The sequence below is a fragment of the Ursus americanus genome, chromosome 12 (assembly GCF_024610735.1).
Source record: "Ursus americanus isolate L20-20 chromosome 12, mUrsAme1.1.p, whole genome shotgun sequence".
NCBI classification, from domain to species: Eukaryota; Metazoa; Chordata; class Mammalia; order Carnivora; family Ursidae; genus Ursus; species Ursus americanus.
The window spans coordinates 63,945,945-63,962,314 of NC_142138.1; the positions used below are offsets into that span (position 1 = coordinate 63,945,945).

Consider the following 16,370-nt stretch of genomic DNA (forward strand, 5'->3'; position numbering starts at 1 on the left):
CGAGCCCCACATCAGGCTCCTCTGCTGGGAGCCTGCTTCTTCCTCTCCCACTCCCCCTGCTTGTGTTCCCTCTCTCTCTGGCTGTCTCTCTCTGTCAAATAAATAAATAAAAATCTTTAAAAAAAAAAAGCTGAGGCAAGTTACGCAATGGTCACTACGATGTGGTCCGGACCGGACCTGTCTGAAGTTGGGCGGGTAGCTAGAGGGCAGGCCACTTGCAAATGGGACGCTAGAGGCTAATGGCTTCTCAGACTCTGCTTACACTTTCAAAAACACATGCGTGCGTGCCTGAAGTATCCTTGATTTTAAAGAAATAAATAAAAACTTTTCATTGCAAAAAGAATGTGTTTGTTACCAGAATTTCTGACTTCACAGAAGCTGGTAATGTAAAAAGTGCAAATTTCAAATCAGCCTCCTGGAAATCTAAGTTTTGAAAGAAGAGCGCTGTTAAAAGTTCAGCATGAACCCTTCCAGACTTTTTTCCATGCATACACTAATTATAATATATATATATATGTATGCATATATATATGTGTATATATATGTACATATGTATATATATAATATATATGTATGTATATATGTATGTATATATACATATATACATATATATATGTATATATATGTATATATACATATATATACATACATATATACATGGGCAAATGTGTGTATATATATATGTATATATATATATATATATACATATATATATACATACAAATATATATGGGCAAACCTATGTAGGTAGGCCTTCCATACTCAAAGATATGAAGATACATTTCCACGTGTGTTTTTTAGCACCATCCCAACACTTAAGGATGTAACACAACTATAGTTTATTTTTGCAGATGATACGCTTTAGGAATTTGTTACACAACCATGAAGTAAATATTCTATGTAGGTTTCCCTTTACCCAGTGGTTGAGATCCATTGCTTCGACTTAATTTTATTTCCTGGGCAACTTTCTGAGAGATAATATCCATACTTGTGCCTAAATTAAAAAAAAAAAGCAAGCAAGCATAATTTTTAAGATTTTTATTCACTCTATCCTAAAGAAGCACAAAACTGGACATTGACTTTGGAGGTCTGTCATTGGGTGTCCTTTTTTTCTGCGGCAGGCTCTCTCAGTGCATTTTTTTTTCTGTCCCTGAATCACAAATTTCTTTCCTCTTTCCCTCCGAGTCCTCTCTTACTTCCCCTTTTCTCTTTATCTCTTCCTTTCCTTAACCATCTGTGGTATTAACCATTGGAAATGCACTGGATGATTCGTTTTGGTTGCTTGATAGTATTCCACAGACTCCATGCATTTTTGTTTGTTTGGGAACAACTTTTTATTTACCTGAGTTTCAACAGAGTCGTAGCACGTGTGCCGAACATAAGATCTGGGGATTTCAAGCATTTACAGCTGAGACTCAACTTGTATTTCTTTTTAATCACAAAGAATTTTAGAACCTAAAGAACACTTGTTGAGGAAGAGAAAAAAATCCATTTTCCTAATTCTCTCACATGTACACATTCTCCGATAGTTATACTCACAGGATAAATATTTGTATGCTGCTCTTCTCTTATGAACATCTATTTCTGTGTGGTCTTGTGAGAGGCAGCATAGCAGAATGGATAGAAGCAGTCTGTATGGTTAAATTTGGCTCCTTGTTAACCAAAGGGGGATCCTGAGTGATTTAGCCTCTCAGTTTCTTTTCTCTTTGATGGGGGTAATAAAACCCACCCAAGGTTGTTGTGAGGATTCAAATGTGATAAGAAGACACCCATGCGTGATAAACACACTTGCTTTGATAAAGGAGCCCGTCAGCAGGGTTGGCTTGCTGTGAGCGCGTGCGCGAGCGTGAGTGTTTGTGTGTGTGTGTGTCTGTGTGTGTGTTTTATGCTACTGTAAAAGAAGCAAAAAAGAGGCACGTGGTTCAGCTCTTAGAGGGTGGATTCCACTGGTTTGTCTTCAGTTCCTTTTGCAGGAAGAGCTCAGAATCATAACAAGGAAACGAACCCCAAAGATGAGCCTCGCATGTCAAATCTTAGCCAGCTTCCTTCTGATTTTCATCGTTTCCACCAAAGGTAAGTTGGTGAGGGTCTACATTGGAGACCCTAATGTGAGCATAGGAGTCAAAGAGGTCATAACCCAACTTTCTCTGGTGGTGAGTCTCGAGATCTCAGGAACTGTCTTGCTTTTTTATAGGTGCAGCCCCTGAAAACAATGTTGTCTGGGGTACCCTGGGTCATGACTTTGACCTGAACATTTCTGGTTTTCAAATGGATGATAATATAGACGATATACGATGGGAAAAAGACAAAACCATAGTTGCACGAGTCAAAAAGGGCAAGCTTAAAGATCTTAAAGATGAAAGATACAATGTATCAACAAATGGAGCTCTGAAAATTAAACATCTGGAGACAGAGGACAGTGATACATACAGGGTGGTTATATATAAGATCGATGGGAAGAACGTATTGGACAAAACATTTCAATTGAAGATTCAAGGTAAGTCTTCGTTCCCTAAACCCCTCTATCTCAGTCTGGGTGCTATTTAGCAAGTTGGGAAAGAGCATTTATGGAACAGCCCCAGCCTGACCTTGGCCGTGGGGAAGCCTTAAAGGAGAGCTGATGCATCTCTCCCAGCTCAGTGAAGGCTCCGTCCTGTGGAAGAGACGGAGTCTCCACGTGGGGAAGTACACAGCTGATAGAACCTCAATTCTCTTTGCCTAAAACGGTCTCTTCAGTGGTTATGGGGATGTGGACTGCGTATAGAACCTAGATTAAGGTGGCATCAATCGGGAGGAGAGGAACAGGTGGGCAGAAGAGAAAAGTGGTCATTTCAGGTGGACGATGAAGAGCAAGCTGTGTGTGGGGCAGACTCACCAGAGAACAGTGGGTCTTCCATTTTCAGAGACATTTCAAGCCAGGATGCTCTGAAAGAATAGTTATATGGCAGGGAAGGGCTGGAAGTAATGAATTTAAAGATGAACAGCCCTTGTTTAAGATCTGCTTAACATCAGAGTGATCAAAAGCAGAAGATAATTTTTCTACAGCTGTAGAAAATATACCAGGTGTGGCTATATGTATGTGATGCCCTGGGAGAGCTGGAGTGCACCCTGAAGACGAGCCAGGGAGCTGCTGCTACAGTCCAAGTGAGGGGTTTGGGGGTGGGGTGCTGCTTGGGGATTCTGAACTCAGTCTGCCTGTTAGAGTCAACGGAGACACTAGGAAAAGTTACTGGGGCCAAGGTCCCAGCCCAGACCAATGGAATCAGAATTCCCTGTCATGGATCCTGGGCATCAGCAGGTGCTAAAGCTCCCCAGCTGAACCTAATGGGCAGCCAGATTTGAGGGCACCCAGAATCGATAAGGGGTGCCTGCAAAATGAGGAAGTAGAGTACGTGGAGGGTCCTGGGTGGAGAAAGGATGGGCAAGATGGCTTGGGTGCAGGAGACTAGGAAGAGAAAGTGAAATTGAAATGACATTGAAGTTGAAAGGGGTGATACTTGGCAAGGGGTGATAAGAAGTGAGAAAGGGAAGAAGCAACTGGCTTGGAGAGGAAGACAGGAACGCCCGCATGAGCACAAGCCAGAGATTCAGCGGGCAAATAAACCAGAATTTCTGTGCTTCACACAGGAAATGTGCAGAGGCAGGACCCCTTCCCCCTCCCCAGGATCACCCTCTAGCCCTGCTCTCAGCATGCGAGCCTGGCAGCAGCCCCCCACTGCAGCAATCCCAGATGTGCCAGCTCCCTGCAAACGACAACTCTCCACACCCTCGTCCCCTACAACCTTGAATGGAGAGCACATTCCAGAAATAGGGTAGGACTGAGAATGGAGCTGGAGGGGTCTCTGCTTTTGAGCTCCGGGAACCCAGATCTCATGACTCCTGTCCATATGGGCTCAAGTGTTCCCTTCTGAACACGAGCCTTGTGTTTGTGTCTTGTCTAGCGATGCAGTGATAACGGCTGTCCAGCTCGGTGTCAGGTTAAGGTTCCCAACAATCCCGAGAACTAGTTGTTATTATCCTCTTATTATCTATAGGGACACAGAAGCGACTTCCCCAAAATCTCACAGCTTGACAGGAGCAGAGTCAGGGTGCAAATCCAGGGCTTCTCTTAACAAGGATGGTGACAATCCCCCCCTTCCCCAAGCAGCTTTATTAAGAAAGAATTCCCATACCAGAAGTTCACCCACTTAAAGTGCACAATTCAATGGCTTCTGGTATATTCACAGACTTGCACGACTAGCACACAATTGACTTTAGAACATTTGCATTACCCCCACAATAAACCCCACATTCCTTGGCCAAAAAGCAGATCTTTCTGTGACACAACAGCCGCCTGCTGAGTGTGTGTCTGTGTGTGCGTGTCAGTGTCACACAGCATCTTAATTCAGCGTGTGGTCTGGTCCCCATTACTTGCCACATGGCTTTGGGTGAATTCTGTCTGCTCTGAGTCTGATCTTTGTAATAATGACTCCATGGGATATTCAATGAGACAACTAAGCAAAGGTGCCCTGCAGCACCTGGGACCCAGTACCCATTTGCAGAGTGCTAATGCCCTCCCCCATCCGTTTCTTCATGCTTCTCGTAGCTTCTGTCTCTGCACCCATATCTCCTTAGTGAGGGCACTGCTCCCCCTGGCTGAAGAGGCATTGGAAGCCCTCTTAGAAGCATGTGTTAGGGGGAGAATAAATCCTAGCAACCTAGAATGAAGGAGTTCTCATCGATGTGATGTGCCCCCACTTGGTCTAGCCATGCTTCTTCCGGGAAGCCACCTTACAGAGGCGGCATTTCCAAAGACATGGCTTCAGGACCCTGCTCCTCACTGTGTGGTTTCTATTCGTGAAATACTGGAAAGGATTGCAAAGTCCCCAGCAGTTATAACCTTATTCATTAAATTAAGAGTACATCATTTAAAAAGATGGTAGAGAGGGATATTTACCGATGTTCCTAAAGGAAACAATTTCGTAATAGATCATCAGTAAGGAGAAAGAAGGCAGACTACAAAATCGTATGATCCAGTTTTAGTTTTTAAAACATTATTTATATAGGTATTCTGTATAGAAATCACCTGGTGAGGATATATGTAAAAATATTAATAATTATTGGCTCTGGGTAGTAGAATTACATGTGATTTTTTTAAAAAGATTTTATTTATTTGACAGAGAGAGAGCACAAGCAGGGGGACAGGGAGAGGGACAAGCCGACTCCCTGCTGAGCAGGGAGCCCGATGTGGGGCTCTATCCCAGGACCCTGAGATCATGACCTGAGCCGAAAGCAGACACTTAACCGACTGAGCCACCCAGGCGCCCTTGCATGTGATTTTTAATCTTGAAATATTTTGCTGCATCCGATCAATTTTTACAATGATTGGATGTCACTGTTATAAATAGAAAAAAGATTTTTTCCATTTTGAAGAGGCAAGTAAACACTTTGATTTGACCCCTACTCTCTACACTGACTGCCATCTTCTTCATTCTGGATCACACAGAATCTTGGGATGGGAAGAAAATTTCCGCATGTGGATACACTAGGGCAGAAATGAAATCTGACGGGAAAGTTCGTGGAGAAAATATGTTGTCTGGGAAGCAGGGAGGGAGGGAGTCATTGGAAAAGAAGCCATCTGGCTGCATAACGAATGGAGAGAAATTGAGAGAGAAAGGTGGCAAGCCAGGGAGAGTAAGGGTGAGATCCAGAACAGAAGAGAAGAAAAAGGAGGAAGTCATGCTAGCTAAGAAGTGGTGGAGTTAGGATTTGGACCGGCCCCATCTGAAGCTAAGGGCTTTGTCTTTCATGCCACAGCCTTGGCATTTTATGTGTCAGAAAAAGAGAGGCAGGGAGTTGAGTTTATGATTATGAACGTAACAGCGGCCACCAATAATGTCAGTACCTAATGATTTGCCCAGGGCTCTGTCACATGTTGGCCCTGTTACGACAGGTGGGGCATGTCTTTCTTACCCGTCTCTTACAGATGAGGTCCAGTGAGGCGCAGTGAGGGACCAAGCAGCTTCGAGTGGGGAAAGGGGCTGGTGCCCACTCACCCCAGAGCTTGAGCTGCACACCCGGCCCTCTGCTCCCAGGACCAGTAGATGGGTGGGGGTGGGGTTTGTTTGTGATCGAGGTCCCAGGCCACACATGGAACAATGCCTCCAGGGTCGGGTTCCTGGCTGCTTTGAAGCATTACCCACCCCCACCCCCCATGTGTTAACTGTCTTACTCATGCTACTGAACTTGGTCTTGGAAGAGTGGGCTCCTCCCCGATCTGTCATTTATTAGTAGATGCCCTTAGTCCACCATTTACCCTCTCAGGTCTTGGGTATGTCCTCTGTAAATGGCAAGAAAGCGTCCACCTCTTCTGTTTGTTAGGATTAAATGATATCATGTATGTGAAAACATTTTAAGGTATGAAATAGCACATAAACACACACACATGTATGTATTTCACTCATGTAATGTAGTTATGAACTTCACCAGAAAAAGATTTATGCCGAATGTCCTGTATAAAAAAAAGAAAATACAAATTATTTTCAAAAATAGCTAGTAGTCTTGGAAATTGTTCCTCGGTCCCAAACTAACTCCCTTCCCCCCTCTATTAATAACTGTGTCTATTAAAATCAGAAAATTGGCTAATACGAATTGGATCTTTTTTTTTTTTTCCAGAGGAGATCTCAACACTGGATATGTTCTGGAATTGTAGCAACAGAAACCTGACCTGTGAGATAAAGAATGGAACTAACCCTGAATTAATTCTGTATCTAGATGGAGCAGTATTAGGTAGGGCTGTATCTAAAACTATTTCTCAGAAGATCGCCCCAAAAAAGTGGACGACCAAACGGAGTATGTCATTCAACTGCACGGCAAAGAACGAAGTCAGCGAGCAAAGCAGAGGGATGACCATCAATTGTTCAGGTGCGTGGCGAGTGCCGGTCAGACATCCCGAGCTCTCTTGGCAAACACAGCCTGCCAGGTCCGGGGCAGAGACTCACTCCAGCGCCAGCTCCCCGGGCTGAGAGGCAGCCTTGGCTTACGGTGAGAACTGAAAACACACCTCCTTCCTCCTGGAAACCTCCAAGGGAAGACTTGGAGGAGAGAGAAGGTGGTGTTCTATGGTTACCCATCGTGGGCATCCTTCCGCAGAGCACAGTGTAACCCCAGGCAATTACAAAGATCCTCTTTTTTTTTTTTTTTTAAAGATTTTATTTATTTATTTGACAGAGATAGAGACAGCCAGCGAGAGAGGGAGCACAAGCAGGGGGAGTGGGAGAGGAAGAAGCAGGCTCATAGCGGAGGAGCCTGATGTGGGGCTCGATCCCATAACGCCGGGATCACGCCCTGAGCCGAAGGCAGACACTTAACCACTGTGCCACCCAGGCGCCCTCAAAGATCCTCTTCTGAGAGAAAGAATTGCCAAATTGAAAAGGTGGAAGGAGCCGTAGAGGTTATCTCGTGCAAACCCCCATTTCCTAGAAAGGCCAACTGATTTGCCCGAGGTCCCTCAGCTAGTCAGTGACCAGGATTGTACTCCCGGGGTAATGATGGAGAAGGGAGCAAAAAAGATTACTTTCTGGACTGGAAATGGGCAGTACCTTCTATCAGGAGCCAAGGTAGAAATCCAGAAGTTGGGGGCATGGAGAGAGGATAAGCTCAAGGCCAGGAAGGACAGTGGACATGGTGAGGAAATGTTTCTTCTGCCATAGAGCTGACAGCCCCGCATCAGGAAGTCCTGAAACCCCAGGAGTGTGAGCTCTTCCCTCAGAGTCCCTGCTTGACATGACTCCAGGAAGTAATGTTTGAGAGGCAGCCTGCTGTAGGGGGAGCTCTGGGAACCAGAGGCCTGGGCTTCTAGTTCCCATCTGTCCAAATTCAGTGGGATTACCTTGTCAGAGTTCCTTCGCCTCTCTGGGCTTCAGCCTCCTGGTCCACAAAGAGAACGAGCCCCATAATCCCTCAGTTTCCTCATTTGAATCTCTGTGATTACCTTTTCCCGTGCTGTCTGCTTAACCCCTCTGAAGGGAGACTGAACACAGAAAAGTAGTTCCTTGGCCAGAGGCCCTGAGATTCTATGGGGACTATGGCTGGTGAGTTACCTCAGGAAACAGCCCTGAACTGGCATGAAGTTAGACGTGAGGCTTTCTTATATACGTGTTGAAGGAGTTATCTGCCAGGCATAACAAATGACATTTGTTTGTGGCTTGAAACACCGGTGACTTGCTCACAGTGTCTGTGAGTCATGAGTCTGGGAGTGTCTTAGCTGGGTGGTTGTGGCTCTTACATGCGGCTGCGGTCAGGACACCGGCAGGGACCACAGTCAGGTGGGCTGGGTCCAGGCTCTGCTGGGGGAGGACCCACATCAGGCCTTGCTCATGGGGACTGTTGGGCTGCCTCACAATATGGCTACTGGCTGCCCTCAGGCGCAGGCTAAGAGAGAGCAAGAGTGAGTGCCCAAGGCAAATGCCAGGATCTGTCCGTAACTTAGTCTCAGGGGTACTAGCCCATCACTTCTGCCATATTCTGGTTTTCAGAAGCCACCCAGTAAGCCCAGCCTGCATGTATAGGAGGGGATCACACAAAGATGGGAAGACCAGGGGGCGGGGGGCTTTGGGGACCGTCATAGAGGCTGCCAACCACACGCTTAGATGGGCATCACTTCACCCTCATCGGTCCACCAGCCATGACTCCACAGCCCCCATCGCGAAGGCACAGTGAGCGAAGCTGCCCTCCTTGACTTCACGACCTCTTTTCCCCCTTCTGGGAAAGACGTACTTCTACTAAAAATTATTCATTGTTTATCTGAAATTCAAATGTAACTGTATTTCCTGTGGTTTATCTGGCAGCCGTGTTCTTCATGTTTATTCTAACCAGATCCTGCCAGTGTAGAAAAGTGTGTGCATCGGGGATGGAGGGAGTCAGCAAGGGCCTCAGGAGAAGCCAAGGTCCGAAGGTAGAACATTCACGTCCCTTACCCAGTGGTGCAGGTCTAGAAAAGGGCCATGGAAGAGATGGACAGGATCCCCGGGGGGAGGTGGGGGAGGGGCAGGTGCTCTTGAAGACCCTCCAAGGGATCACCTTTAAGGTTTGAGCCAGAGAGGGGCATGGAAAGGACTATTGATTTGGCTCAGCAAAAAGCGACCATACTCAAACACGGAGGGAGAAGGTTTGGATGCAGAAGGACTGCCTCTCATGAACTTAGGGGGACATCATCTCCACGAGGGCATGTGGGAAGCGGTATGCTTGGGTTTAGAGACGGTGAGGACGTGGTTTTGAATGATGGAGCCCCAGCTGCCTCTGTGGCAAGCTGGAATGTTCCCTGCCGAGAGCACCCCAGGTGACTCGGAGGGCCCTGCTGGACAGATCTGTGAATGGACAGTGTGAGGCGTGCCTCCATTTCCATGAGTGCCCCAGAGAGAGGTGTGGGACACCCCGTGTGAGAAGCTGAGTGGTGGCTGCATGGCTCAGCCCGTGCTCCCTGACCTGTTCCCACGGGGTCAGACCCTGGGAGGGTCAGCCGGAGAGGGACTCCAGCAGCCCCTGGCTCCAGCCCGTGGAGCCTTCAAGGACCCCAATGCTTTCTTGGTCTCATGGAATGTTCCAATGGAAGCACCTCTGTCCGCAGAGCAGGGGAGGCTGTGTGACCGGCAGGCCGAGAGTGGGGCAGAGAGGAAAGAAAGCATTAACTGACTGTTGCTGTCAGAAAATCTCTTCAGTTTAGTTTCTGGTCCTCTGGCTTTCTCCCAGGGCTCATCCTGGGCTTCACATGTAACAGGGTCTTCCTAGGGATGCTGGAAAAGGGTTCCCTTGTGATGCTGGCCGAGCTCCACTTTGTCCTCCAGATGCACGAGTCTCCTGACACCCGGCCCCAGCTACGGCCTCTCTAACTGCCCTTGACTCACCATGGGCAGGCGGCCCAGTCCCTGTCGTGGGGACACAGCTCCCAGAAACGCCAGCACACAGAGCTCTGCTAAGAGCCAGACCTCGCCTCTGTGTGTTGTTTTACAGTTTACAAAGCACTTTCACATCCATTATCTGATTGACCTCCAACAGCCACCCTGTGATGTAAGTTTCATTATCTCCTTCTCATGCCGAATGGAACAGGCTCAGAGAGGTGCAGTAGTTTGCCCAAGGTCACACAACTCTTGCCTAGAAGAGTCTGGATTCAAACCCATTTCTCTGAACACTGAGCAGTTATCCTCATTGCGTTGTGGCGACTGAAGGTCTGCGAGCTGAAGATCAAATCCACCGCTGCCGCTAACTCACTGCACGTCTGAGTTTCTCTCATAGGCCAGGGAAAATCTGGGAGGGGGAGCTGACCGGTGGGCTGGACAAGTGAAGCATTCACCCTGAGTGGAAACCGCCTGGTCAAGACAAAAACAAGACAAAACAACCCCACCTGATGTAGGAGGGCAGCCAGAGAAGAGGGTGGATTCATAGAGCAGAAACATGGACGCAAGGGGCTGCTTAAAGGCCCCACTCAGGAACAGACTTTGTGGCCTCAGGCAACCCATCCTCCCTCTCTGGGCCTGTGAAACTAGAAGGGACCCTACATTGTCTCCAGACTCCTTCTCAGAGCTATACTTCTGTGACTTGCTCCTTGACTGGGGAGGGGGTGGGGGGCGGCACGTGAAGAATTCGGCATTTCTTGTGCAGAGCAGCAGTCCCCCCAGGAGCCATCTGGGGGGCTTATCCAGAGATTGACACAACCGACAGCCTCCACGAGCTCGGCTTTTCTGAGGTTGAAAAGCCCCACGAGGCTCTTCTATCTGCTTCATGCAGGGGTCCTTGGCCAGAGCCATGAAATGACCCCTCGGCCCAGGACCCCTCGCCTGCATCCATTTCTGTTCCTTTTGCAGAGAAGGGTCTGGACATCTATCTCATTGCTGGCATTTGTGGAGGAGGCGTCATCTTCATTAGCTTTATGACACTACTCATCTTCTACATCAACAAGAGAAAAAGACAGAACAGTAGGAAACATGGTAAGCTCCCCTGCTTCTGTGCCCCCACAGGCCCCGGGCAAAATCCCCGTGGAAACAACTCATGAGGATGACACTGAGTCTGGAAAGAGAACAGTGGAGACGGGGACTTTCAGAATGTCAGGGCTCTAACCAGTGGTTACAGGTTTTTCCATTCTCTGGTTAGCTGCATCTTTGAAAAACAAATTCTCAGTGGTGACAGTGGGAGAGCTTTGAGAAGCCGAATCCTGGTCGGGCCCTGGAGTCCACCGCCGAGGCTGACTCGGTGGAAGGCCTGCGTGGACATATTTTGAATGAGCCACACATCTCTACGTGGGTAGAATGATTAGCTTCAAAATATCATCTCCATGAACAAACATCTCGTCCTCTGTGGAGGCAGGGGGTGGAGGGCAGTGAGGTATGTTCAGAACCACGCTCGTAGAACACAGGTGAAACTTCAGGGACCCGCAGGACACATGGGGTCTAAAACCAGGGAGTTATACCCTCTTTTCCAATTTGTGGTTCAGAGGGGATATGCTAGTGCTGGGACTGGTTTTCCTCAAATCAGGCCTGTCCAACAACCCAGCAAGAATGGAAGGGTTATGCTCGTAAGTGGGGAGCTGGCTCAAGGAGCACAGGCCACCCAAGGCAGTGAGTTGAGATAATGGCATATGAGGTATCTCTGCGGGCTCTGGGGGTGCTGGGACCCCATGCTGCAGGTGAGTCCAGCAAGTGTATCCAGCCCACAACAAGACACGCAGCCAGGTAAGCAGGCTCCTCGGGTTTGGTGCAATCTGACATTTATAGTAGGACTGAGTCCTCTCACTCTGGGTCTCCCCAGAGAGGGCCCGGCTGCCCACGCCCGTGGCCTGGAGCACACCCAAACAAGGACCTGGGCTGAACCTGCCCAGGCAGGGGTGGCCTTGGGCCCCCTTTGGACTTGGCTTCCTTACTTAAGACTTCTTACCTTGGGTCCCTTTCAGGCCACTGCCCCCAGCGTGGTGCCATGTTTCCACCGCCATCTTTCCAGCACTCTTTGCCTGCATGGAGCAGAATTGCTTGCTGAGTCCCATAGGCATCATGGCTCTCTCACGTCTGTGCCCTGCTCAGGCTGTTTTCTGTCTAAGTCCCCCTGCAAAGGCCCTTTCTCCATTGCTGGATGGTCAAAGATCGCATAGTCCTCCAAGGTGGGCCTCACATGCCAGCCCATGACGAGGCAATCCCTGCTTTCTACACGGTAGTTCATGTTGACAACGCAGTCCCTTGGGCCAGGCACTAACCTCTCTAATATAATGCTTTGCATTCATTATTGTATCCAACTTCCCGAGTGATCTTATGAGATAGATAATATTTATGCAGATGACAAAATTTAAGCTCAGCGAGGTTAAATGATTTCCCCCAAATATTATGGCCAGTGGGCTGAGTCAGGACTAGGGTGATACAAGCAAGGGGTTCTGTGCAATTTAAGGAGACCGTCACCCTCAGGGTTCCTGCCACCACCCCCCACCCCCGCCCTTGCTCAACCCCGAGAGTGAGGGCTCCTTCCATTCTATGCCCTGGTTGCCTTGCTCGCTTCACCCTGGCCTGGGCCCTGGGTGCCGAATCAGGAGGGGAGATTAGGGAGGACACTGAGCCTGGAGGAATTCCCGGGAGCAGACATTTGGGCAGTGGCTACAGTGATGGGGGTGGGCACGCTGGGCCCCCCAGTCCTGCTCTGCCAGGCAGGCAGCTCAGAGCCACAGCTCACCTGTTTGTGCAAGGCAGCCTGGGGGCTCGGCCACTTGGCTGCACACGACTCCTCCCCCCAGAGCTCCTGGGACTCTGTCTGTAGCTGTCTGGTGGCTCTGGGCTCTTACCAGACACTGACATTGTGGTTTGCAGTCCTGGTTTGGGTCCCTTGATTTTAGGCTTCCCGAGGGCCAGCATCTTGTCCTGTCACCATATTCGATCTGAGCCATCGCTGCTACTTAGCAATGGCACCTAGAGCCAGAAGATGGGGAATATGTGTGTGAAGGACAAATGTACTAAACGGTGGGTGAACAGACTGCTGAGCCAACGGGCAGCCCGAGCTTGGATGAGAAAGGTCTCTCCAAAACCGCCCAGCTGGGAACAGGGCTCTGGCCAAAGTCCTCTCCACAGCCTCCGGGCTCGGCCTCAGCTGCCTCGGGCCACCAAAGATGGCACCGAGGACGTGTTCTTCTCTTTCCGTACCCTTTACCTTTTGTGCTTAGAGCACTCTGGCCCTTCCTGTGTCACATCCACGTCTTTGGAATCTGAGTCTTCACGTTGAAAGCTGCCTGAGGCCAGGATTTCCAGCCCTCAGGGGAGGTTGTTCCCCTGCCATCCTCACCGGAAGTTACAGGGCCATGCTCAGATGGGACCAGGGCTTCCTAAGCTGGACATGCCCATGTCAACGTGAAGGGCCATTCCCTGGCCCCAGGAGAATGTTCCCTTCCTAGCTCCCTCAGGAGCCCTGCAAGGATGGCTTTGGACAGAGGGACTGGGACACCGCCCTTGTAGCCCAGAGAAGGCTGAGGGCCAGAGGGGCCCTTCAGGCCTGGAGAAGCTGAGCCTCCTCGCAGTTTCCCTGTGTGGTTTTAAAACAGCAGGAACACCCACATTATTGGGAGTCGTGGGCCTGTCTCCACGGACTGCTGTCACACATCATGGAAAATCCCACAGGGCTGATAGGACGAGAAACCCTTGTCCCTCCAAGCCCAAGAGAATGGGGCTGGCTTATGAATTTCCGAGAAACTAGTAAGTTTCTGCGGACTAAAAGGCCCCTTGCATGTCTTCCAACCCCTCACCAGAATGTGGGCTTCCTTAGAGTGAGAACGGGACGAAAGGCAGAGCTAACAGGGAAACCCACCTGAAGGCAGGTGGTTGCTAACGTCCCCTCTGACGATGAATCTCCTGTCCTAAGGGCTCTAACCACCAGGTGCTCTCAGGGCACGGTCTCTAGGGTCACCCAGAGGCAGGGCTCTGAGGTCTGAGTGCCCTCTCCACGCCCAGGACACCCAGGCACCAAGCCCTCTACCTGCTTCTTTGCTTCGGGCTCCCTGAGTTCCCGAAAGCCCTGGGCTCTCACTCTCCCCTGCTGGTGGGCGTTTCTGTGTCTGCTACAGGGCCTGGAAATTTTAGAGGGTAGAGGTGGCTTCTGCCTCCTCACTGCACGCCCCAAACAGCTAGCGTGACTTCTCGCATGCAAGCGCTATGCTCGATAAATAGCGGATCCTGTCTCACCAGGAGAGCTCTGGTTAGCGGACCCTCTCTCACCAGGAGAGCTCTCAGAGGTTTTCCTTTTGCAGATGAGGAGCTTGAGATAAGAGCACGCCGAGCAACCGCCAAGGAAAGGCACCGGAAGCCCCGCCAGGGTCCAGGACCAGCTCCTCAAAACCCAGCTGTGTCCCAACCTCCTCCACCACCTAGTCATCGGCTCCAGGCCCCCTGTCATCGGCCCCCGCCTCCTAGCCACCGTGTCCAGCACCATCCGCAGAAGAAGGCTCCTCCTCCATCGGCCGCACAAGTTCACCAGCAGAAAGGTCCTCCCCTCCCTAGGCCTCGAGTTCAACCAAAACCTCCCCATGGGGCCACTGAGAACTCGTAACTCTGTCTCCTGATGTGGTCGTCCCCTTTCTCTAATTGTTCTTTCCCATCAAGGCACAGTGGGGTTTCTCCACTCGGGGGGTCCGCACCTCTGCTTTCATGCAGTGCGTTCTGCAAGTTAAGATCATCACCTCCTGGGCCGGGGGCCATGGCCACGTCTGCATCTCCTAGCTCCTTCAAGTGCCCTAGCACCTGGAGCCCCTGGCCTCCTCCCAGATCCTTGTCACGCCAGAAAGGGCTAGCCATCCAAGTGCCAGCATCAGGATGATGGGCCACCGGGCACAAAGTTCTAGAGCTCTCCTCGCCTCCCCTTCCGATCACACGCAGACATGAGTTGTCTCGCCGCACCTGTGCCTCGCTGCAAGCGGCTACCTGCTCAGGAGACCCTCGAGTTTCTGACGTGCCTGGTGGACACTTGCCCACCATCTTGGGAGTAGAAGTGAAATAAAAGCTTTGATTTGACCCAGTGTCTGCTCATTGTAGAAAGAAACCCAGCATCGAGCTGCTGGATGAGAAAGAGGCTGGGTGGTGTGACAGCAGTATCTAATTTGGTCACCCCAATTCACCTGGACCACTGAATCCCCTCCCCCACCCCAGAGCAACCAGAACATGCTCCCCAGGTCTCAGATGTAAAGCTCGCCCAACAAGCTATTTGTAGATTTGTCTACTGAATTGAAACCTCTATGTGCAAACTGTGACAAAGAGGCACCAGCAAACGTAATTGCTCGGGTCTCACTTCTTTGACTGTTCAGACACGGTCACAGTGATCTGCAGAATCATCCTCGAAAAGAAAGGAATCTGTGATTCCTGGAGGTTCCAGGAGCCTATCAAACAACACGGAAGGGCAGGCTGAGAGCCCCCTCACGGGCATCAAATCCCCAGTGTCTTCAGTGGCCATTAGGCACAGATCATCGCCCACCCCCAGCCAGCAGCCACGCTAGCTGAACTGGGGGAAGTGGAAAGAAAAACAAAACAGTTTTCAGTTAAGGTTTGAAACAATAGGCGGTGAGCAGGCACCTGCTTTGAAATGTTTGGTGCCATGTTTGTGGTCCCGTCCGCCCTCTTTCTCCTGGCTTCTTAGACTTGCTAAACCTTGTCAAGATCTGGCAGGAAGCTCTGAGGTCTAAACCACAACATCTATGTATGCTCAGGACTTCCTGTGAGAGCTCACTGAGGGCGGAACCGTGCCTGCCTCTGAACCCCTGGGTCTATTGTGTTAGTACCCAGAGTTAATTATTAAGGATGAGCATGAATGAGGGCCCGCAGGCTCCTGAAATTCAAACACGAAATCCGGCCAAGTAACAGTCATCACAGGACCCACCTGGTGGGAGACATGAAGGTCTTGGCACTGCCCCTTCTCCTTCCTCCCAGTGGTCCTGAACGATGCCATCAGCCATCCTGCCAGCATGGCTCATCCCAATGCCCTTCATGAAGCCTTCCCTGGCCTTTCCAGGCCAGGCTCTGCCTTTCTTTTGAAATCCTGAGTGCAGTTATATATGTATATTGCCTGTATACATATATACATACATATATATTACATATTATATATGTATATTGCCTGTAAATGCCCCACCGTTCATCGTTCAGTCATTCAGCATTCACTGAACGTCGATGTACCGGACCCTCTCCTAGGGAGCAGGAACCCAGAGGTGTCCAACTGCGTCTCCGCCTAGACTCAGCTTACAGTCTAGTTACAGAGTGATGGACCAATAACCAGACAAATGCAACATAGCTTGGGAAGTAGAGGTCAGAGGCAAGTACAGGAGCCCAGAGGAAGGACTTTGAATCTGCCTTGAGTGGGGGGCACTGGGGTGACCTAGAAGG

The 16,370-nt window shown here is 49.8% G+C and overlaps 1 protein-coding gene across 1 annotated transcript; it reads left to right on the top strand.

The window, feature by feature from the left end:
• Nucleotides 1–1,926: 1,926 nt before the first annotated feature.
• On the top strand, nucleotides 1,927–15,008 carry CD2 (CD2 molecule). Its single transcript, XM_045801419.2, has 5 exons — nucleotides 1,927–2,073; nucleotides 2,195–2,497; nucleotides 6,655–6,903; nucleotides 10,842–10,964; nucleotides 14,249–15,008. The coding sequence occupies exons 1-5, from the start codon at nucleotides 2,013–2,015 to the stop codon at nucleotides 14,545–14,547; spliced, it is 1,035 nt and encodes a 344-aa protein (XP_045657375.1). The 5' UTR covers nucleotides 1,927–2,012; the 3' UTR covers nucleotides 14,548–15,008.
• The last annotated feature ends 1,362 nt before the right edge of the window (nucleotides 15,009–16,370 follow it).